Source organism: Ascaphus truei, unplaced genomic scaffold (assembly GCF_040206685.1).
Source record: "Ascaphus truei isolate aAscTru1 unplaced genomic scaffold, aAscTru1.hap1 HAP1_SCAFFOLD_3207, whole genome shotgun sequence".
Taxonomy (NCBI): domain Eukaryota; kingdom Metazoa; phylum Chordata; class Amphibia; order Anura; family Ascaphidae; genus Ascaphus; species Ascaphus truei.
The window spans coordinates 1-23,869 of NW_027456188.1; the positions used below are offsets into that span (position 1 = coordinate 1).

Genomic DNA, 23,869 nt, shown 5'->3' on the forward strand with positions numbered 1-23,869 from the left:
TATGTGTATTGCAGTGTGTGTGTGTGTGTGTGTGTGTGTGTGTGTGTGTGTGTGTGTGTGTGTGTGTGTGTGTGTGTGTGTGTATTATGTGTATTGCAGTGTGTGTGTATTATGTGTATTGCAGTGTGTGTGTGTATGTATGTGTATTGCAGTGTGTGTGTGTGTGTGTGTGTGTGTGTGTGTGTGTGTGTGTGTGTATGTATGTATGTGTATTGCAGTGTGTGTGTGTGTGTGTATGTATGTATGTGTATTGCAGTGTGTGTGTGTGTGTGTATGTATGTATGTGTATTGCAGTGTGTGTGTGTGTGTATGTATGTATGTGTATTGCAGTGTGTGTGTGTGTGTGTGTGTGTGTGTGTGTGTGTGTGTGTGTGTGTGTGTGTGTGTGTGTGTGTGTGTGTGTGTGTGTGTGTGTGTGTGTCTATTGCAGTGTGTGTGTCACACATCTGATACCACATGACTCCTCCTCTCTGCACACAGTAACTCACAATTACACTAAGGCACCTGTGCCCCCCGTGCCCCCCCTGTGCTCCCCCCTGTGCTCCCCCCTGTGCTCCCCCCTGTGCCCCCCCTGTGAGCACCCCTGTGAGCCCCCCTGTGCTCCGGGTGAGGGACACGATGCAGTCACACGTTCCGTGCTCCACCAGACGCTGGCAGCCGGGCACAGAGTGGGCGCCTGTAGGGCAGGGAGCGGCCCCGGGGGTGGGAGGGAGCGGCCCCGGGGGTGGCAGGGAGCGGCCCCGGGGGGTGGCAGGGAGCGGCCCCGGGGGTGGCAGGGAGAATCCCCCACTCGCCTTCTCATCCTAGTCCAGTTTTAGGATGTCTGAGTTCACCTTGAGTAGGTACAAGCTGTCATCCCTCAGAAAACTGCAGGGAGGGGGGGGAGAGAGAAGGGAGGGGGGGGGAGAAGAGAGAAGGGATGGGGGGGGGGGGGAAGAGAGAAGGGATGGGGGGGGAAAGAGAGAAGGGATATGGGGGGGGGGAGAGAGAAGGGATGGGGGGGGAAAGAGAGAAGGGATGGGGGGGAAGAGAGAAGGGATATGGGGGGGGGGAGAGAGAAGGGATGGGGGGGGAAAGAGAGAAGGGATGGGGGGGGGAAGAGAGAAGGGATGGGGGGGGAAAGAGAGAAGGGATGGGGGGGAAGAGAGAAGGTATGGGGGGGAAGAGAGAAGGGATGGGGGGGGGGAAGAGAGAAGGGATGGGGGGGGAAGAGAGAAGGGATGGGGGGGGAAGAGAGAAGGGATGGGGGGGAAAGAGAGAAGGGATGGGGGGGAGAGAGAAGGGATGGGGGGGAGAGAGAAGGGATGGGGGGGAGAGAGAAGGGATGGGGGGGAGAGAGAAGGGATGGGGGGGAGAGAGAAGGGATGGGGGGAGAGAGAAGGGATGGGGGGGAGAGAGAAGGGATGGGGGGAGAGAGAAGGGATGGGGGGGAGAGAGAAGGGATGGGGGGGGAGAGAGAAGGATGGGGGGGAGAGAGAAGGGATGGGGGGGAGAGAGAAGAGGGGGGGAGAGAGAAGAGGGGGGGAGAAGAGAGGATAAAATAGAAACACAGACATTAGATTGTAAGCTCTTGGGGGCGGTTCATGATGTGACAAACAAGGCCCGCTTTGCTATTAGTGTGGTTAGATTTGTGTAAGGACGCACCTGTAGAAGAGGATGTGCAGCGGGACGGTGCTGAAGTGCCAGAGCGCGTGGGCATCCAGCACCCACAGCCAGGGGGGGAAGTCCAGCAGCTCCAGCAGCGCCAGGCCCTGCAGCAGCACCACCACCAGCACGCACTTCCACAGGTACGGCTGCCGGCTGCGCCAGCGCACGCACCACGCCAGCCACCACAGGAGGTTCACCATGCCTGCACCGGGGGGGGGGGGGGCACAGGGTCAGAGGCTGCGCCAGCGCACGCACCACGCCAGCCACCACAGGAGGTTCACCATGCCTGCACGGGGGGGGGGGGGGCACAGGGTCAGAGGCTACGTCAGCGCACGCACCACGCCAGCCACCACAGGAGGTTCACCATGCCTGCACGGGGGGGGGGGGGGGGCACAGGGTCAGAGGCTGCGCCAGCGCACGCACCACGCCAGCCACCACAGGAGGTTCACCATGCCTGCACCGGGGGGGGGGGCACAGGGTCAGAGGCTGCGCCAGCGCACGCACCACGCCAGCCACCACAGGAGGTTCACCATGCCTGCACCGGGGGGGGGGGGGGGGCACAGGGTCAGAGGCTGCGCCAGCGCACGCACCACGCCAGCCACCACAGGAGGTTCACCATGCCTGCACGGGGGGGGGGGGGCACAGGGTCAGAGGCTGCGCCAGCGCACGCACCACGCCAGCCACCACAGGAGGGTCACCATGCCTGCACCGGGGGGGGGGGGGGGGCACAGGGTCAGAGGCTGCGCCAGCGCACGCACCACGCCAGCCACCACAGGAGGTTCACCATGCCTGCACCGGGGGGGGGGGCACAGGGTCAGAGGCTGCGCCAGCGCACGCACCACGCCAGCCACCACAGGAGGTTCACCATGCCTGCACCGGGGGGGGGGGGCACAGGGTCAGAGGCTGCGCCAGCGCACGCACCACGCCAGCCACCACAGGAGGTTCACCATGCCTGCACGGGGGGGGCACAGGGTCAGAGGCTGCGCCAGCGCACGCACCACGCCAGCCACCACAGGAGGTTCACCATGCCTGCACGGGGGGGGGGGGGGGGCACAGGGTCAGAGGCTGCGCCAGCGCACGCACCACGCCAGCCACCACAGGAGGTTCACCATGCCTGCACCGGGGGGGGGGGGGGCACAGGGTCAGAGGCTGCGCCAGCGCACGCACCACGCCAGCCACCACAGGAGGTTCACCATGCCTGCACCGGGGGGGAGGGGGGGGCACAGGGTCAGAGGCTGCGCCAGCGCACGCACCACGCCAGCCACCACAGGAGGTTCACCATGCCTGCACCGGGGGGGGGGGGGGGCACAGGGTCAGAGGCTGCGCCAGCGCACGCACCACGCCAGCCACCACAGGAGGTTCACCATGCCTGCACGGGGGGGGGGGGGGGGGGCACAGGGTCAGAGGCTGCGCCAGCGCACGCACCACGCCAGCCACCACAGGAGGGTCACCATGCCTGCACCGGGGGGGGGGGGGGGGCACAGGGTCAGAGGCTACGCCAGCGCACGCACCACGCCAGCCACCACAGGAGGGTCACCATGCCTGCACCGGGGGGGGGGGGCACAGGGTCAGAGGCTACGCCAGCGCACGCACCACGCCAGCCACCACAGGAGGGTCACCATGCCTGCACCGGGGGGGGGGGCACAGGGTCAGAGGCTGCGCCAGCGCACGCACCACGCCAGCCACCACAGGAGGGTCACCATGCCTGCACCGGGGGGGGCACAGGGTCAGAGGCTGCGCCAGCGCACGCACCACGCCAGCCATGCCTGTACGGGGGGGGGGGGGGGCACAGAGCCGGGGGAAGGGGGGGGAAGAGAGCACAGAGCCAGGGGGGGAGAGAGAGCACAAAGCCAGGGGGGTGGGGGAAGAGGGCACAGAGCCAGGTGGGTGGGGGGGGGGGAAGAGGGCACAGAGCCAGGGGGGTGGGGGGGAAGAGGGCACAGAGCCAGGGGGGTGGGGAGAAGAGAGCACAGAGCCAGGGGGGTGGGGGTGGGGGGGGAAGAGAGCACAGAGCCAGGGGGTGGGGGGGAAGAGAGCACAGAGCCAGGAGGTGGGACGGGGAAGAGAGCACAGAGCCAGGGGGGTGGGGGGAAGAGAGCACAGAGCCAGGGGGGTGGGGGGGAAGAGGGCACAGAGCCAGGGGGGTGGGGGGGAAGAGGCACAGAGCCAGGGGGGTGGGGGGAAGAGGGCACAGAGCCAGGGGGGTGGGGGGAAGAGAGCACAGAGCCAGGGGGGGGTGGGGGTGGGGGGGGGAAGAGAGCACAGAGCCAGGGGGGTGGGGGGGAAGAGGGCACAGAGCCAGGGGGGTGGGGGGGGAAGAGAGCACAGAGCCAGGGGGGTGGGGGTGGGGGGGGAAGAGAGCACAGAGCCAGGGGGTGGGGGGGAAGAGAGCACAGAGCCAGGGGGTGGACGGGGAAGAGAGCACAGAGCCAGGGGGGTGGGGGGAAGAGAGCACAGAGCCAGGGGGGTGGGGGGGAAGAGGGCACAGAGCCAGGGGGGTGGGGGGCAAGAGGGCACAGAGCCAAGGGGGTGGGGGGCAAGAGGGCACAGAGCCAGGGGGGTGGGGGGAAGAGGGCACAGAGCCAGGGGGGTGGGGGGAAGAGAGCACAGAGCCAGGGGGGTGGGGGGGAAGAGGGCACAGAGCCAGGGGGGTGGGGGGGAAGAGAGCACAGAGCCAGGGGGGTGGGGGGGAAGAGAGCACAGAGCCAGGGGGGTGGGGGGGAAGAGGGCACAGGGTCAGGGGGTGGGGGGGAAGAGAGCACAGAGCCAGGGGGGTGGGGGGGAAGAGGGCACAGAGCCAGGGGGTGGGGGGGAAGAGAGCACAGAGCCAGGGGGTGGGGGGGAAGAGGGCACAGAGCCAGGGGGTGGGGGGAAGAGAGCACAGAGCCAGGGAGGTGGGGGTGGGGGTGGGGGGGAAGAGAGCACAGGGTCAGGGGGTGGGGGTGGGGGGGAAGAGAGCACAGAGCCAGGGGGGTGGGGGAGAAGAGGGCACAGAGCCAGGGGGTGGGGGGGAAGAGGGCACAGTGCCCGGGGGTGGGGTGGGGGGGAAGAGGGCACAGTGCCCGGGGGTGGGGTGGGGGGGAAGAGAGCACAGAGCCAGGGGGGTGGGGGGGGGAAAGAAAGCACAGAGCCAGGGGGGTGGGGGGGGAAGAGAGCACAGAGCCAGGGGGGTGGGGGGGAAGAGGGCACAGAGCCAGGGGGGTGGGGGGGGAAGAGAGCACAGAGCCAGGGGGGTGGGGGGGAAGACGGCACAGAGCCAGGGGGTGGGGGGAAGAGGGCACAGAGCCAGGGGGGTGGGGGGGAAGAGAGCACAGAGCCAGGGGGGTGGGGGGAAGAGGGCACAGAGCCAGGGGGGTGGGGGGGAAGAGAGCACAGAGCCAGGGGGGTGGGGGGGGAAGAGGGCACAGAGCCAGGGGGGTGGGGGGGAAGAGAGCACAGAGCCAGGGGGGTGGGGGGGAAGAGGGCTCAGAGCCAGGGGGTGGGGGGAAAGAGGGCACAGGGTCAGGGGGTGGGGGGGAAGAGGGCACATGGTCAGGGGGTGGAGGGGAAGAGGGCACAGGGTCACGCACGCGCCCCTCCCTGTACTCACCGAACCCTGCGTTGGCCGCCATGTTGTAGCTGTAATCGAAGCGCCCGAGGGAGAGGTAGGAGACGTGGCAGGCGAACAGGAGGACCAGGAACGCCCCAAAAGCGTTCGCAAAGGCGGGGTGCCGCAGGCCCAGGGTCCTGAGAGGCACACACAGGGTTAGCACCCGCTGACCGGGCACTGCCAGGGACACACAGCGTCAGCACCCGCTGACCGGGCACTGCCAGGGACACACAGCGCCAGCACCCGCTGACCGGGCACTGCCAGGGACACACACAGGGTTAGCACCCGCTGACCGGGCACTGCCAGGGACACACACACAGGGTTAGCACCCGCTGACCGGGCACTGCCAGGGACACACACAGCGTCAGCACCCGCTGACCGGGCACAGCCAGGGACACACACACAGCGTCAGCACCCGCTGACCGGGCACTGCCAGGGACACACACACAGCGTCAGCACCCGCTGACCGGGCACTGCCAGGGACACACACAGCATCAGCACCCGCTGACCGGGCACTGCCAGGGACACACAGCGTCAGCACCCGCTGACCGGGCACTGCCAGGGACACACACAGCGTCAGCACCCGCTGACCGGGCACTGCCAGGGACACACACAGCATCAGCACCCGCTGACCGGGCACTGCCAGGGACACACAGCGTCAGCACCCGCTGACCGGGCACTGCCAGGGACACACACAGCGTCAGCACCCGCTGACCGGGCACTGCCAGGGACACACACACAGCGCCAGCACCCGCTGACCGGGCACTGCCAGGGACACACACACAGCGTCAGCACCCGCTGACCGGGCACTGCCAGGGACACACACAGCGTCAGCACCCGCTGACCGGGCACTGCCAGGGACACACACACAGTGTCAGCACCCGCTGACCGGGCACTGCCAGGGACACACACACAGGGTTAGCACCCGCTGACCGGGCACTGCCAGGGACACACACAGCGTCAGCACCCGCTGACCGGGCACTGCCAGGGACACACACACAGTGTCAGCACCCGCTGACCGGGCACTGCCAGGGACACACACAGTGTCAGTACCCGCTGACTGGGCACTGCCAGGGACACACACACAGTGTCAGCACCCGCTGACCGGGCACTGCCAGGGACACACACAGTGTCAGTACCCGCTGACTGGGCACTGCCAGGGACACACACACAGTGTCAGCACCCGCTGACTGGGCACTGCCAGGGACACACACACAGCGTCAGCACCCGCTGACCGGGCACTGCCAGGGACACACACACAGGGTTAGCACCCGCTGACTGGGCACTGCCAGGGACACACAGCGTCAGCACCCGCTGACCGGGCACTGCCAGGGACACACACACAGCGTCAGCACCCGCTGACCGGGCACTGCCAGGGACACACACACAGCGTCAGCACCCGCTGACCGGGCACTGCCAGGGACACACAGCGTCAGCACCCGCTGACCGGGCACTGCCAGGGACACACACAGTGTCAGTACCCGCTGACTGGGCACTGCCAGGGACACACACACAGCGTCAGCACCCGCTGACCGGGCACTGCCAGGGACACACACACAGCGTCAGCACCCGCTGACCGGGCACTGCCAGGGACACACACACAGCGTCAGCACCCGCTGACCGGGCCCTGCCAGGGACACACACACAGCGTCAGCACCCGCTGACTGGGCACTGCCAGGGACACACAGTGTCAGCACCCGCTGACCGGGCACTGCCAGGGACACTCACAGCATCAGCACCCGCTGACCGGGCACTGCCAGGGACACACACACAGCGTCAGCACCCGCTGACCGGGCACTGCCAGGGACACACACACAGGGTTAGCACCCGCTGACCGGGCACTGCCAGGGACACACACACAGTGTCAGCACGCGCTGACCGGGCACTGCCAGGGACACACAGCGTCAGCACCCGCTGACCGGGCACTGCCAGGGACACACACACAGTGTCAGCACCCGCTGACCGGGCACTGCCAGGGACACACACACAGTGTCAGTACCCGCTGACCGGGCACTGCCAGGGACACACAGCGTCAGCACCCGCTGACCGGGCACTGCCAGGGACACACACACAGCGTCAGCACCCGCTGACCGGGCACTGCCAGGGACACACACACAGGATTAGCACCCGCTGACCGGGCACTGCCAGGGACACACACACAGCGTCAGCACCCGCTGACCGGGCACTGCCAGGGACACACACACAGCGTCAGCACCCGCTGACCGGGCACTGCCAGGGACACACACACAGCGTCAGCACCCGCTGACCGGGCACTCCCAGGGACACACACACAGTGTCAGCACCCGCTGACCGGGCACTGCCAGGGACACACACACAGCGTCAGCACCCGCTGACCGGGCACTGCCAGGGACACACACACAGCGTCAGCACCCGCTGACCGGGCACTGCCAGGGACACACACAGCGTCAGTACCCGCTGACCGGGCACTGCCAGGGACACACACACAGCGTCAGCACCCGCTGACCGGGCACTGCCAGGGACACACACACAGCGTCAGCACCCGCTGACCGGGCACTGCCAGGGACACACACAGCGTCAGTACCCGCTGACCGGGCACTGCCAGGGACACACACACAGCGTCAGTACCCGCTGACCGGGCACTGCCAGGGACACACACACAGCGTCAGCACCCGCTGACCGGGCACTGCCAGGGACACACACACAGTGTCAGCACCCGCTGACCGGGCACTGCCAGGGACACACACAGCGTCAGCACCCGCTGACCGGGTACTGCCAGGGACACACACAGTGTCAGTACCCGCTGACCGGGCACTGCCAGGGACACACACACAGCGTCAGCACCCGCTGACCGGGCACTGCCAGGGACACACACAGTGTCAGTACCCGCTGACCGGGCACTGCCAGGGACACACACACAGCGTCAGCACCCGCTGACCGGGCACTGCCAGGGACACACACACAGCGTCAGCACCCGCTGACCGGGCACTGCCAGGGACACACACAGCGTCAGTACCCGCTGACCGGGCACTGCCAGGGACACACAGCGTCAGCACCCGCTGACCGGGCACTGCCAGGGACACACACAGTGTCAGCACCCGCTGACCGGGCACTGCCAGGGACACACACACAGTGTCAGCACCCGCTGACCGGGCACTGCCAGGGACACACACACAGCGCCAGCACCCGCTGACCGGGCACTGCCAGGGACACACACACAGCGTCAGTACCCGCTGACCGGGCACTGCCAGGGACACACACACAGCGTCAGCACCCGCTGACCGGGCACTGCCAGGGACACACAGTGTCAGCACCCGCTGACCGGGCACTGCCAGGGACGGACACACAGTGTCAGCACCCGCTGACCGGGCACTGCCAGGGACACACACACAGCGTCAGTACCCGCTGACCGGGCACTGCCAGGGACACACACACAGTGTCAGCACCCGCTGACCGGGCACTGCCAGGGACACACACACAGTGTCAGCACCCGCTGACCGGGCACTGCCAGGGACACACACACAGTGTCAGCACCCGCTGACCGGGCACTGCCAGGGACACACACACAGCGTCAGTACCCGCTGACCGGGCACTGCCAGGGACACACACACAGCGTCAGTACCCGCTGACCGGGCACTGCCAGGGACACACAGTGTCAGCACCCGCTGACCGGGCACTGCCAGGGACACACACACAGTGTCAGCACCCGCTGACCGGGCACTGCCAGGGACACACAGTGTCAGCACCCGCTGACCGGGCACTGCCAGGGACACACACACAGCGTCAGTACCCGCTGACCGGGCACTGCCAGGGACATACACACAGCGTCAGCACCCGCTGACCGGGCACTGCCAGGGACACACACACAGCGTCAGCACCCGCTGACCGGGCACTGCCAGGGACACACACACAGCGTCAGCGCCCGCTGACCGGGCACTGCCAGGGACACACACAGCGTCAGCACCCGCTGACCGGGCACTGCCACGGACACACAGCGTCAGCACCCGCTGACCGGGCACTGCCAGGGACACACACACAGCGTCAGCACCCGCTGACCGGGCACTGCCAGGGACACACACACAGTGTCAGCACCCGCTGACCGGGCACTGCCAGGGACACACAGTGTCAGCACCCGCTGACCAGGCACTGCCAGGGACACACACACAGCGCCAGCACCCGCTGACCGGGCACTGCCAGGGACACACAGCTCCAGCACCCGCTGACCGGGCACTGCCAGGGACACACACACAGCGTCAGCACCCGCTGACCAGGCACTGCCAGGGACACACACACAGCGTCAGCACCCGCTGACCGGGCACTGCCAGGGACACACACACAGTGTCAGCACCCGCTGACCGGGCACTGCCAGGGACACACACACAGCGTCAGCACCCGCTGACCGGGCACTGCCAGGGACACACACACAGTGTCAGCACCCGCTGACCGGGCACTGCCAGGGACACACACACAGCGCCAGCACCCGCTGACCGGGCACTGCCAGGGACACACACACAGCGCCAGCACCCGCTGACCGGGCACTGCCAGGGACACACACACAGGGTTAGCACCCGCTGACCGGGCACTGCCAGGGACACACACACAGGGTTAGCACCCGTTGACCGGGCACTGCCAGGGACACACACACAGCGCCAGCACCCGCTGACCGGGCACTGCCAGGGACACACAGGATTAGCACCCGCTGACCGGGCACTGCCAGGGGGACCCACACAGCGTCAGCACCCGCTGACCGGGCACTGCCAGGGACACACACACAGTGTCAGCACCCGCTGACCGGGCACTGCCAGGGACACACACACAGCGTCAGCACCCGCTGACCGGGCACTGCCAGGGACACACAGTGTCAGCACCCGCTGACCGGGCACTGCCAGGGACACACACACAGCGTCAGTACCCGCTGACCGGGCACTGCCAGGGACACACACACAGCGTCAGTACCCGCTGAACGGGCTCTGCCAGGGACACACACACAGTGTCAGCACCCGCTGACCGGGCACTGCCAGGGGGACACACACACAGCATCAGCACCCGCTGACCGGGCACTGCCAGGGACACACACAGCGTCAGCACCCGCTGACCAGGCACTGCCAGGGGGACACACACACAGCATCAGCACCCGCTGACCAGGCACTGCCAGGGACACACACACAGCATCAGCACCCGCTGACCGGGCACTGCCAGGGACACACACACAGCGTCAGCACCCGCTGACCAGGCACTGCCAGGGACACACACACAGCGTCAGCACCCGCTGACCGGGCACTGCCAGGGACACACACACAGTGTCAGCACCCGCTGACCGGGCACTGCCAGGGACACACACACAGCGTCAGCACCCGCTGACCGGGCACTGCCAGGGACACACACACAGCGTCAGCACCCGCTGACCGGGCACTGCCAGGGACACACACAGCGTCAGTACCCGCTGACCGGGCACTGCCAGGGACACACAGCGTCAGCACCCGCTGACCGGGCACTGCCAGGGACACATACACAGCGTCAGCACCCGCTGACCGGGCACTGCCAGGGACACACACAGTGTCAGCACCCGCTGACCGGGCACTGCCAGGGACACACACACAGTGTCAGCACCCGCTGACCGGGCACTGCCAGGGACACACACACAGCGCCAGTACCCGCTGACCGGGCACTGCCAGGGACACACACACAGCGTCAGCACCCGCTGACCGGGCACTGCCAGGGACACACAGTGTCAGCACCCGCTGACCGGGCACTGCCAGGGACACACACACAGTGTCAGCACCCGCTGACCGGGCACTGCCAGGGACACACACACAGCGTCAGCACCCGCTGACCGGGCACTGCCAGGGACACACACACAGTGTCAGCACCCGCTGACCGAGCACTGCCAGGGACACACACACAGCGCCAGCACCCGCTGACCGGGCACTGCCAGGGACACACACACAGCGTCAGCACCCGCTGACCGGGCACTGCCAGGGACAGACAGTGTCAGCACCCGCTGACCGGGCACTGCCAGGGACACACACACAGTGTCAGCACCCGCTGACCGGGCACTGCCAGGGACACACACACAGCGTCAGTACCCGCTGACCGGGCACTGCCAGGGACACACACACAGCGTCAGCACCCGCTGACCGGGCACTGCCAGGGACACACACACAGCGTCAGCACCCGCTGACCGGGCACTGCCAGGGACACACACACAGCGCCAGCACCCGCTGACCGGGCACTGCCAGGGACACACAGCTCCAGCACCCGCTGACCGGGCACTGCCAGGGACACACACAGCGTCAGCACCCGCTGACCAGGCACTGCCAGGGACACACACACAGCGTCAGCACCCGCTGACCGGGCACTGCCAGGGACACACACACAGCGTCAGCACCCGCTGACCGGGCACTGCCAGGGACACACACACAGTGTCAGCACCCGCTGACCGGGCACTGCCAGGGACACACACACAGCGTCAGCGCCCGCTGACCGGGCACTGCCAGGGACACACACACAGCGTCAGCGCCCGCTGACCGGGCACTGCCAGGGACACACACAGCGCCAGCACCCGCTGACCGGGCACTGCCAGGGACACACACACAGCGTCAGCACCCGCTGACCGGGCACTGCCAGGGACACACACACAGCGTCAGCGCCCGCTGACCGGGCACTGCCAGGGACACACACACAGCGCCAGCACCCGCTGACCGGGCACTGCCAGGGACACACAGCTCCAGCACCCGCTGACCGGGCACTGCCAGGGACACACACACAGCGTCAGCACCCGCTGACCGGGCACTGCCAGGGACACACACACAGCGTCAGCGCCCGCTGACCGGGCACTGCCAGGGACACACACACAGTGTCAGCACCCGCTGACTGGGCACTGCCAGGGACACACACAGCGTCAGCACCCGCTGACCGGGTACTGCCAGGGACACACACAGCGTCAGCACCCGCTGACCGGGCACTGCCAGGGACACACACACAGCGCCAGCACCCGCTGACCGGGCACTGCCAGGGACACACACACAGCGTCAGCACCCGCTGACCGGGCACTGCCAGGGACACACACACAGCGTCAGCGCCCGCTGACCGGGCACTGCCAGAGACACACAGCGTCAGCACCCGCTGACCGGGCACTGCCAGGGACACACACACAGCGTCAGCGCCCGCTGACCGGGCACTGCCAGAGACACACAGCGTCAGCACCCGCTGACCGGGCACTGCCAGGGACACACACACAGCTCCAGCACCCGCTGACCGGGCACTGCCAGGGACACACACACAGCGTCAGCACCCGCTGACCGGGCACTGCCAGGGACACACACACAGCGTCAGCACCCGCTGACCGGGCACTGCCAGGGACACACACACAGCGTCAGCGCCCGCTGACCGGGCACTGCCAGGGACACACACAGCGTCAGCACCCGCTGACCGGGCACTGCCAGGGACACACACACAGCGTCAGCACCCGCTGACCGGGCACTGCCAGGGACACACACAGTGTCAGCACCCGCTGACCGGGCACTGCCAGGGACACACAGTGTCAGCACCCGCTGACCAGGCACTGCCAGGGACACACACACAGTGTCAGCACCCGCTGACCGGGCACTGCCAGGGACACACACAGCGTCAGCACCCGCTGACCGGGCACTGCCAGGGACACACACACAGTGTCAGCACCCGCTGACCGGGCACTGCCAGGGACACACACACAGTGTCAGCACCCGCTGACCGGGCACTGCCAGGGACACACACACAGCGTCAGCACCCGCTGACCGGGCACTGCCAGGGACACACACACAGTGTCAGCACCCGCTGACCGGGCACTGCCAGGGACACACAGGATTAGCACCCGCTGACCGGGCACTGCCAGGGGGACCCACACAGCGTCAGTACCCGCTGACCGGGCACTGCCAGGGACACACACACAGTGTCAGCACCCGCTGACCGGGCACTGCCAGGGAGACACACACAGCGTCAGCACCCGCTGACCGGGCACTGCCAGGGACACACACACAGGATTAGCACCCGCTGACCGGGCACTGCCAGGGACACACACACAGCGTCAGCACCCGCTGACCGGGCACTGCCAGGGACACACACACAGCGTCAGCACCCGCTGACCGGGCACTGCCAGGGACACACACACAGCGTCAGCACCCGCTGACCGGGCACTGCCAGGGACACACACACAGTGTCAGCACCCGCTGACCGGGCACTGCCAGGGACACACACACAGCGTCAGCACCTGCTGACCGGGCACTGCCAGGGACACACACAGCGTCAGCACCTGCTGACCGGGCACTGCCAGGGACACACACACAGCGTCAGCACCCGCTGACCGGGCACTGCCAGAGACACACAGCGTCAGCACCCGCTGACCGGGCACTGCCAGGGACACACACACAGCGTCAGCACCCGCTGACCGGGCACTGCCAGGGACACACACAGCGTCAGCACCCGCTGACCGGGCACTGCCAGGGACACACACACAGCGCCAGCACCCGCTGACCGGGCACTGCCAGGGACACACACACAGTGTCAGCACCCGCTGACCGGGCACTGCCAGGGACACACACACAGCGTCAGCACCCGCTGACCGGGCACTGCCAGGGACACACACACAGGGTTAGCACCCGCTGACCGGGCACTGCCAGGGACACACACACAGTGTCAGCACCCGCTGACCGGGCACTGCCAGGGACACACACACAGCGTCAGCACCCGCTGACCGGGCACTGCCAGGGACACACACAGTGTCAGCACCCGCTGACCGGGCACTGCCAGGGACACACACACAGCGTCAGCACCCGCTGACCGGGCACTGCCAGGGACACACACAGCGTCAGCACCCGCTGACCGGGCACTGCCAGGGACACACACACAGCGTCAGCACCCGCTGACCGGGCACTGCCAGGGACACACACACAGCATCAGCACCCGCTGACCGGGCACTGCCAGGGACACACACACAGCATCAGCACCCGCTGACCGGGCACTGCCAGGGACACACACACAGCGTCAGCACCCGCTGACCGGGCACTGCCAGGGACACACACACAGCGTCAGCACCCGCTGACCGGGCACTGCCAGGGACACACACACAGCATCAGCACCCGCTGACCGGGCACTGCCAGGGACACACACACAGCATCAGCACCCGCTGACCGGGCACTGCCAGGGACACACACACAGCGTCAGCACCCGCTGACCGGGTACTGCCAGGGACACACAGCGTCAGCACCCGCTGACCGGGCACTGCCAGGGACACACACACAGCATCAGCACCCGCTGACCGGGCACTGCCAGGGACACACACACAGCATCAGCACCCGCTGACCGGGCACTGCCAGGGACACACACACAGTGTCAGCACCCGCTGACCGGGCACTGCCAGGGACACACACACAGCATCAGCACCCGCTGACCGGGCACTGCCAGGGACACACACACAGCATCAGCACCCGCTGACCGGGCACTGCCAGGGACACACACACAGTGTCAGCACCCGCTGACCGGGCACTGCCAGGGACACACACACAGCATCAGCACCCGCTGACCGGGCACTGCCAGGGACACACACACAGCATCAGCACCCGCTGACCGGGCACTGCCAGGGACACACACACAGGGTTAGCACCCGCTGACCGGGCACTGCCAGAGACACACACACAGCATCAGCACCCGCTGACCGGGCACTGCCAGGGACACACACACAGGGTTAGCACCCGCTGACCGGGCACTGCCAGAGACACACAGCATCAGTACCCGCTGACCGGGCACTGCCAGGGACACACACACAGTGTCAGCACCCGCTGACCGGGCACTGCCAGGGACACACACACAGCATCAGCACCCGCTGACCGGGCACTGCCAGGGACACACACACAGCATCAGCACCCGCTGACCGGGCACTGCCAGGGACACACACACAGGGTTAGCACCCGCTGACCGGGCACTGCCAGGGACACACACACAGTGTCAGCACCCGCTGACCGGGCACTGCCAGGGACACACACACAGCGCCAGCACCCGCTGACCGGGCACTGCCAGGGACACACACACAGCGTCAGTACCCGCTGACCGGGCACTGCCAGGGACACACACACAGCGTCAGCACCCGCTGACCGGGCACTGCCAGGGACACACAGTGTCAGCACCCGCTGACCGGGCACTGCCAGGGACGGACACACAGTGTCAGCACCCGCTGACCGGGCACTGCCAGGGACACACACACAGCGTCAGTACCCGCTGACCGGGCACTGCCAGGGACACACACACAGTGTCAGCACCCGCTGACCGGGCACTGCCAGGGACACACACACAGTGTCAGCACCCGCTGACCGGGCACTGCCAGGGACACACACACAGTGTCAGCACCCGCTGACCGGGCACTGCCAGGGACACACACACAGCGTCAGTACCCGCTGACCGGGCACTGCCAGGGACACACACACAGCGTCAGTACCCGCTGACCGGGCACTGCCAGGGACACACAGTGTCAGCACCCGCTGACCGGGCACTGCCAGGGACACACACACAGTGTCAGCACCCGCTGACCGGGCACTGCCAGGGACACACAGTGTCAGCACCCGCTGACCGGGCACTGCCAGGGACACACACACAGCGTCAGTACCCGCTGACCGGGCACTGCCAGGGACATACACACAGCGTCAGCACCCGCTGACCGGGCACTGCCAGGGACACACACACAGCGTCAGCACCCGCTGACCGGGCACTGCCAGGGACACACACACAGCGTCAGCGCCCGCTGACCGGGCACTGCCAGGGACACACACAGCGTCAGCACCCGCTGACCGGGCACTGCCACGGACACACAGCGTCAGCACCCGCTGACCGGGCACTGCCAGGGACACACACACAGCGTCAGCACCCGCTGACCGGGCACTGCCAGGGACACACACACAGTGTCAGCACCCGCTGACCGGGCACTGCCAGGGACACACAGTGTCAGCACCCGCTGACCAGGCACTGCCAGGGACACACACACAGCGCCAGCACCCGCTGACCGGGCACTGCCAGGGACACACAGCTCCAGCACCCGCTGACCGGGCACTGCCAGGGACACACACACAGCGTCAGCACCCGCTGACCAGGCACTGCCAGGGACACACACACAGCGTCAGCACCCGCTGACCGGGCACTGCCAGGGACACACACACAGTGTCAGCACCCGCTGACCGGGCACTGCCAGGGACACACACACAGCGTCAGCACCCGCTGACCGGGCACTGCCAGGGACACACACACAGTGTCAGCACCCGCTGACCGGGCACTGCCAGGGACACACACACAGCGCCAGCACCCGCTGACCGGGCACTGCCAGGGACACACACACAGCGCCAGCACCCGCTGACCGGGCACTGCCAGGGACACACACACAGGGTTAGCACCCGCTGACCGGGCACTGCCAGGGACACACACACAGGGTTAGCACCCGTTGACCGGGCACTGCCAGGGACACACACACAGCGCCAGCACCCGCTGACCGGGCACTGCCAGGGACACACAGGATTAGCACCCGCTGACCGGGCACTGCCAGGGGGACCCACACAGCGTCAGCACCCGCTGACCGGGCACTGCCAGGGACACACACACAGTGTCAGCACCCGCTGACCGGGCACTGCCAGGGACACACACACAGCGTCAGCACCCGCTGACCGGGCACTGCCAGGGACACACAGTGTCAGCACCCGCTGACCGGGCACTGCCAGGGACACACACACAGCGTCAGTACCCGCTGACCGGGCACTGCCAGGGACACACACACAGCGTCAGTACCCGCTGAACGGGCTCTGCCAGGGACACACACACAGTGTCAGCACCCGCTGACCGGGCACTGCCAGGGGGACACACACACAGCATCAGCACCCGCTGACCGGGCACTGCCAGGGACACACACAGCGTCAGCACCCGCTGACCAGGCACTGCCAGGGGGACACACACACAGCATCAGCACCCGCTGACCAGGCACTGCCAGGGACACACACACAGCATCAGCACCCGCTGACCGGGCACTGCCAGGGACACACACACAGCGTCAGCACCCGCTGACCAGGCACTGCCAGGGACACACACACAGCGTCAGCACCCGCTGACCGGGCACTGCCAGGGACACACACACAGTGTCAGCACCCGCTGACCGGGCACTGCCAGGGACACACACACAGCGTCAGCACCCGCTGACCGGGCACTGCCAGGGACACACACACAGCGTCAGCACCCGCTGACCGGGCACTGCCAGGGACACACACAGCGTCAGTACCCGCTGACCGGGCACTGCCAGGGACACACAGCGTCAGCACCCGCTGACCGGGCACTGCCAGGGACACATACACAGCGTCAGCACCCGCTGACCGGGCACTGCCAGGGACACACACAGTGTCAGCACCCGCTGACCGGGCACTGCCAGGGACACACACACAGTGTCAGCACCCGCTGACCGGGCACTGCCAGGGACACACACACAGCGCCAGTACCCGCTGACCGGGCACTGCCAGGGACACACACACAGCGTCAGCACCCGCTGACCGGGCACTGCCAGGGACACACAGTGTCAGCACCCGCTGACCGGGCACTGCCAGGGACACACACACAGTGTCAGCACCCGCTGACCGGGCACTGCCAGGGACACACACACAGCGTCAGCACCCGCTGACCGGGCACTGCCAGGGACACACACACAGTGTCAGCACCCGCTGACCGAGCACTGCCAGGGACACACACACAGCGCCAGCACCCGCTGACCGGGCACTGCCAGGGACACACACACAGCGTCAGCACCCGCTGACCGGGCACTGCCAGGGACAGACAGTGTCAGCACCCGCTGACCGGGCACTGCCAGGGACACACACACAGTGTCAGCACCCGCTGACCGGGCACTGCCAGGGACACACACACAGCGTCAGTACCCGCTGACCGGGCACTGCCAGGGACACACACACAGCGTCAGCACCCGCTGACCGGGCACTGCCAGGGACACACACACAGCGTCAGCACCCGCTGACCGGGCACTGCCAGGGACACACACACAGCGCCAGCACCCGCTGACCGGGCACTGCCAGGGACACACAGCTCCAGCACCCGCTGACCGGGCACTGCCAGGGACACACACAGCGTCAGCACCCGCTGACCAGGCACTGCCAGGGACACACACACAGCGTCAGCACCCGCTGACCGGGCACTGCCAGGGACACACACACAGCGTCAGCACCCGCTGACCGGGCACTGCCAGGGACACACACACAGTATCAGCACCCGCTGACCGGGCACTGCCAGGGACACACACACAGCGTCAGCGCCCGCTGACCGGGCACTGCCAGGGACACACACACAGCGTCAGCGCCCGCTGACCGGGCACTGCCAGGGACACACACAGCGCCAGCACCCGCTGACCGGGCACTGCCAGGGACACACACACAGCGTCAGCACCCGCTGACCGGGCACTGCCAGGGACACACACACAGCGTCAGCGCCCGCTGACCGGGCACTGCCAGGGACACACACACAGCGCCAGCACCCGCTGACCGGGCACTGCCAGGGACACACAGCTCCAGCACCCGCTGACCGGGCACTGCCAGGGACACACACACAGCGTCAGCACCCGCTGACCGGGCACTGCCAGGGACACACACACAGCGTCAGCGCCCGCTGACCGGGCACTGCCAGGGACACACACACAGTGTCAGCACCCGCTGACTGGGCACTGCCAGGGACACACACAGCGTCAGCACCCGCTGACCGGGTACTGCCAGGGACACACACAGCGTCAGCACCCGCTGACCGGGCACTGCCAGGGACACACACACAGCGCCAGCACCCGCTGACCGGGCACTGCCAGGGACACACACACAGCGTCAGCACCCGCTGACCGGGCACTGCCAGGGACACACACACAGCGTCAGCGCCCGCTGACCGGGCACTGCCAGAGACACACAGCGTCAGCACCCGCTGACCGGGCACTGCCAGGGACACACACACAGCGTCAGCGCCCGCTGACCGGGCACTGCCAGAGACACACAGCGTCAGCACCCGCTGACCGGGCACTGCCAGGGACACACACACAGCTCCAGCACCCGCTGACCGGGCACTGCCAGGGACACACACACAGCGTCAGCACCCGCTGACCGGGCACTGCCAGGGACACACACACAGCGTCAGCACCCGCTGACCGGGCACTGCCAGGGACACACACACAGCGTCAGCGCCCGCTGACCGGGCACTGCCAGGGACACACACAGCGTCAGCACCCGCTGACCGGGCACTGCCAGGGACACACACACAGCGTCAGCACCCGCTGACCGGGCACTGCCAGGGACACACACAGTGTCAGCACCCGCTGACCGGGCACTGCCAGGGACACACAGTGTCAGCACCCGCTGACCAGGCACTGCCAGGGACACACACACAGTGTCAGCACCCGCTGACCGGGCACTGCCAGGGACACACACAGCGTCAGCACCCGCTGACCGGGCACTGCCAGGGACACACACACAGTGTCAGCACCCGCTGACCGGGCACTGCCAGGGACACACACACAGTGTCAGCACCCGCTGACCGGGCACTGCCAGGGACACACACACAGCGTCAGCACCCGCTGACCGGGCACTGCCAGGGACACACACACAGTGTCAGCACCCGCTGACCGGGCACTGCCAGGGACACACAGGATTAGCACCCGCTGACCGGGCACTGCCAGGGGGACCCACACAGCGTCAGTACCCGCTGACCGGGCACTGCCAGGGACACACACACAGTGTCAGCACCCGCTGACCGGGCACTGCCAGGGAGACACACACAGCGTCAGCACCCGCTGACCGGGCACTGCCAGGGACACACACACAGGATTAGCACCCGCTGACCGGGCACTGCCAGGGACACACACACAGCGTCAGCACCCGCTGACCGGGCACTGCCAGGGACACACACACAGCGTCAGCACCCGCTGACCGGGCACTGCCAGGGACACACACACAGCGTCAGCACCCGCTGACCGGGCACTGCCAGGGACACACACACAGTGTCAGCACCCGCTGACCGGGCACTGCCAGGGACACACACACAGCGTCAGCACCTGCTGACCGGGCACTGCCAGGGACACACACAGCGTCAGCACCTGCTGACCGGGCACTGCCAGGGACACACACACAGCGTCAGCACCCGCTGACCGGGCACTGCCAGAGACACACAGCGTCAGCACCCGCTGACCGGGCACTGCCAGGGACACACACACAGCGTCAGCACCCGCTGACCGGGCACTGCCAGGGACACACACAGCGTCAGCACCCGCTGACCGGGCACTGCCAGGGACACACACACAGCGCCAGCACCCGCTGACCGGGCACTGCCAGGGACACACACACAGTGTCAGCACCCGCTGACCGGGCACTGCCAGGGACACACACACAGCGTCAGCACCCGCTGACCGGGCACTGCCAGGGACACACACACAGGGTTAGCACCCGCTGACCGGGCACTGCCAGGGACACACACACAGTGTCAGCACCCGCTGACCGGGCACTGCCAGGGACACACACACAGCGTCAGCACCCGCTGACCGGGCACTGCCAGGGACACACACAGTGTCAGCACCCGCTGACCGGGCACTGCCAGGGACACACACACAGCGTCAGCACCCGCTGACCGGGCACTGCCAGGGACACACACAGCGTCAGCACCCGCTGACCGGGCACTGCCAGGGACACACACAGCGTCAGCACCCGCTGACCGGGCACTGCCAGGGACACACACACAGCATCAGCACCCGCTGACCGGGCACTGCCAGGGACACACACACAGCATCAGCACCCGCTGACCGGGCACTGCCAGGGACACACACACAGCGTCAGCACCCGCTGACCGGGCACTGCCAGGGACACACACACAGCGTCAGCACCCGCTGACCGGGCACTGCCAGGGACACACACACAGCATCAGCACCCGCTGACCGGGCACTGCCAGGGACACACACACAGCATCAGCACCCGCTGACCGGGCACTGCCAGGGACACACACACAGCGTCAGCACCCGCTGACCGGGTACTGCCAGGGACACACAGCGTCAGCACCCGCTGACCGGGCACTGCCAGGACACACACACAGCATCAGCACCCGCTGACCGGGCACTGCCAGGGACACACACACAGCATCAGCACCCGCTGACCGGGCACTGCCAGGGACACACACACAGTGTCAGCACCCGCTGACCGGGCACTGCCAGGGACACACACACAGCATCAGCACCCGCTGACCGGGCACTGCCAGGGACACACACACAGCATCAGCACCCGCTGACCGGGCACTGCCAGGGACACACACACAGTGTCAGCACCCGCTGACCGGCACTGCCAGGACACACACACAGCATCAGCACCCGCTGACCGGGCACTGCCAGGGACACACACACAGCATCAGCACCCGCTGACCGGGCACTGCCAGGGACACACACACAGGGTTAGCACCCGCTGACCGGGCACTGCCAGAGACACACACACAGCATCAGCACCCGCTGACCGGGCACTGCCAGGGACACACACACAGGGTTAGCACCCGCTGACCGGGCACTGCCAGAGACACACAGCGTCAGCACCCGCTGACCGGGCACTGCCAGGGACACACACAGCGTCAGCACCCGCTGACCGGGCACTGCCAGGGGACACACACACAGTGTCAGCACCCGCTGACCGGGCACTGCCAGGGACACACACACAGGGTTAGCACCCGCTGACCGGGCACTGCCAGGGACACACACACAGCGTCAGCACCCGCTGACCGGGCACTGCCAGGGACACACAGCGTCAGCACCCGCTGACCGGGCACTGCCAGGGACACACACACAGCGTCAGCACCCGCTGACCGGGGCACTGCCAGGGACACACACACAGCGTCAGCACCCGCTGACCGGGGCACTGCCAGGGACACACACACAGCGTCAGCGCCCGCTGACCGGGCACTGCCAGGGACACACACAGCGCCCGCTGACCGGGCACTGCCAGGGACACACAGATAAGAGGTGAGTGGGTTAGATAAATGGCGGCTGCCAGGGACACACAGATAAGAGGTGAGTGGGTTAGATAAATGGCGGCTGCCAGGGACACACAGATAAGAGGTGAGTGGGTTAGATAAATGGCCGCTGCCAGGGACACACAGATAAGAGGTGAGTGGGTTAGATAAATGGCGGCTGCCAGGGACACACAGATAAGAGGTGAGTGGGTTAGATAAATGGCGGCTGCCAGGGACACACAGATAAGAGGTGAGTGGGTTAGATAAATGGCGGCTGCCAGGGACACACAGATAAGAGGTGAGTGGGTTAGATAAATGGCGGCTGCCAGGGACACACAGATAAGAGGTGAGTGGGTTAGATAAATGGCGGCTGCCAGGGACACACAGATAAGAGGTGAGTGGGTTAGATAAATGGCGGCTGCCAGGGACACACAGATAAGAGGTGAGTGGGTTAGATAAATGGCCGCTGCCCACCCCCGGGCACTTACCTCACGCAGCACAGGTAGATAGAGTGCAGGATGACTGCAGAGGCACAAAAATAATCCATTTTCTGCAGGAACAGAATCAACGCGTCACCAGAACAGCGCAAACACGCGTGTGCGCGCGCACAAACACGCGTGTGCCATGCAGCGGGGACCTCACCTCCGTAACGGCCGTGTCTCGCGTGTGGAAGATCATAGACCAAAACCAGGCATTGAGAGAGACCTGTGGAGAGACGCGGGTTACCCGGAGGCACTGCAGGAGCAGGGTTATCTCCCCCCCCCCCCCGGGCGGGTGACGGCACATACCAGCGGAGAAGGCGAGGCAGGTGTGGTACATGGGGCAGGACGCGGGCACAGAGGAGCGGTACCGGCGCAGCATCAGGAGGGTTGGTCACGCCATTGAGGAACGAGGCGAAGGCGGAGGCCGGCTCCTGCAAGAAAAGGAGCCGGGAGAACGGCCACTGGGGAGGGGGGAGAGAGGAGGGGAGGGGGAGGGGGGAGAGAGGGAGGAGGGAGGGGAGGGGGGAGAGAGGGAGGGGGATGGGGGGAGGGGGGAGAGGGAGGGGGGAGAGAGAGGGAGGGGGGGAGAGAGAGGGGGGGAGAGAGGGAGGGGAGGGGGAGAGAGGGAGGGGGAGAGAGGGAGGAGGGGAGAGAGGGAGGGAGGGGAGAGAGGGAGGAGGGGGAGAGAGGGAGGGAGGGGGGAGAGGGAGGGAGGGGGAGAGAGGGAGCGGGGGAGAGAGAGAGGGAGGGGGGGAGAGAGAGGAGGGAGGGGGTGGAGGGAGGGGGGTGGAGGGGGGGGGGGATGGGGTGGAGGGGGGGGGGATGGGGGGGAGGAGGGGGGAGAGGGGGGAGGAGGGGGGGAGGAGGGGGGGGAGGAGGGGGGGAGGAGGGGAGAGAGGGGGAGGGGGAGGGAGGGGGAGAGGGGGAGAGGGGGGAGAGAGGGAGGGGGGAGAGGGAGGGGGAGGAGAGAGGAGGGGGGAGAGAGAGGGGAGAGGGAGAGAGAGGGAGGGGGGAGAGAGAGGGAGGGGGGAGGAGAGAGGGGAGGGGGGAGAGAGAGGGGAGAGAGGGAGGGGAGAGAGAGGGAGGGGGAGGAGAGAGGAGGGAGAGAGAGGGAGGAGGAGAGGAGGAAGAGAGGGAGGGGGAGAGAGAG

The 23,869-nt window shown here is 67.2% G+C and overlaps 1 protein-coding gene across 1 annotated transcript; it reads right to left on the reverse strand.

Moving 5' to 3' along the window:
* Positions 1–573: 573 nt before the first annotated feature.
* On the reverse strand, positions 574–23,180 carry LOC142483326 (GPI-specific phospholipase A2-like PGAP3; the record flags this gene model as incomplete). Its single annotated transcript, XM_075583427.1, is given in 7 exon segments — positions 574–867; positions 1,645–1,849; positions 5,237–5,373; positions 22,726–22,787; positions 22,880–22,944; positions 23,029–23,104; positions 23,106–23,180. Coding segments are annotated over 7 exon segments (684 nt in total), but the record flags the coding sequence as incomplete, so codon positions are not given.
* Positions 23,181–23,869: the final 689 nt, after the last annotated feature.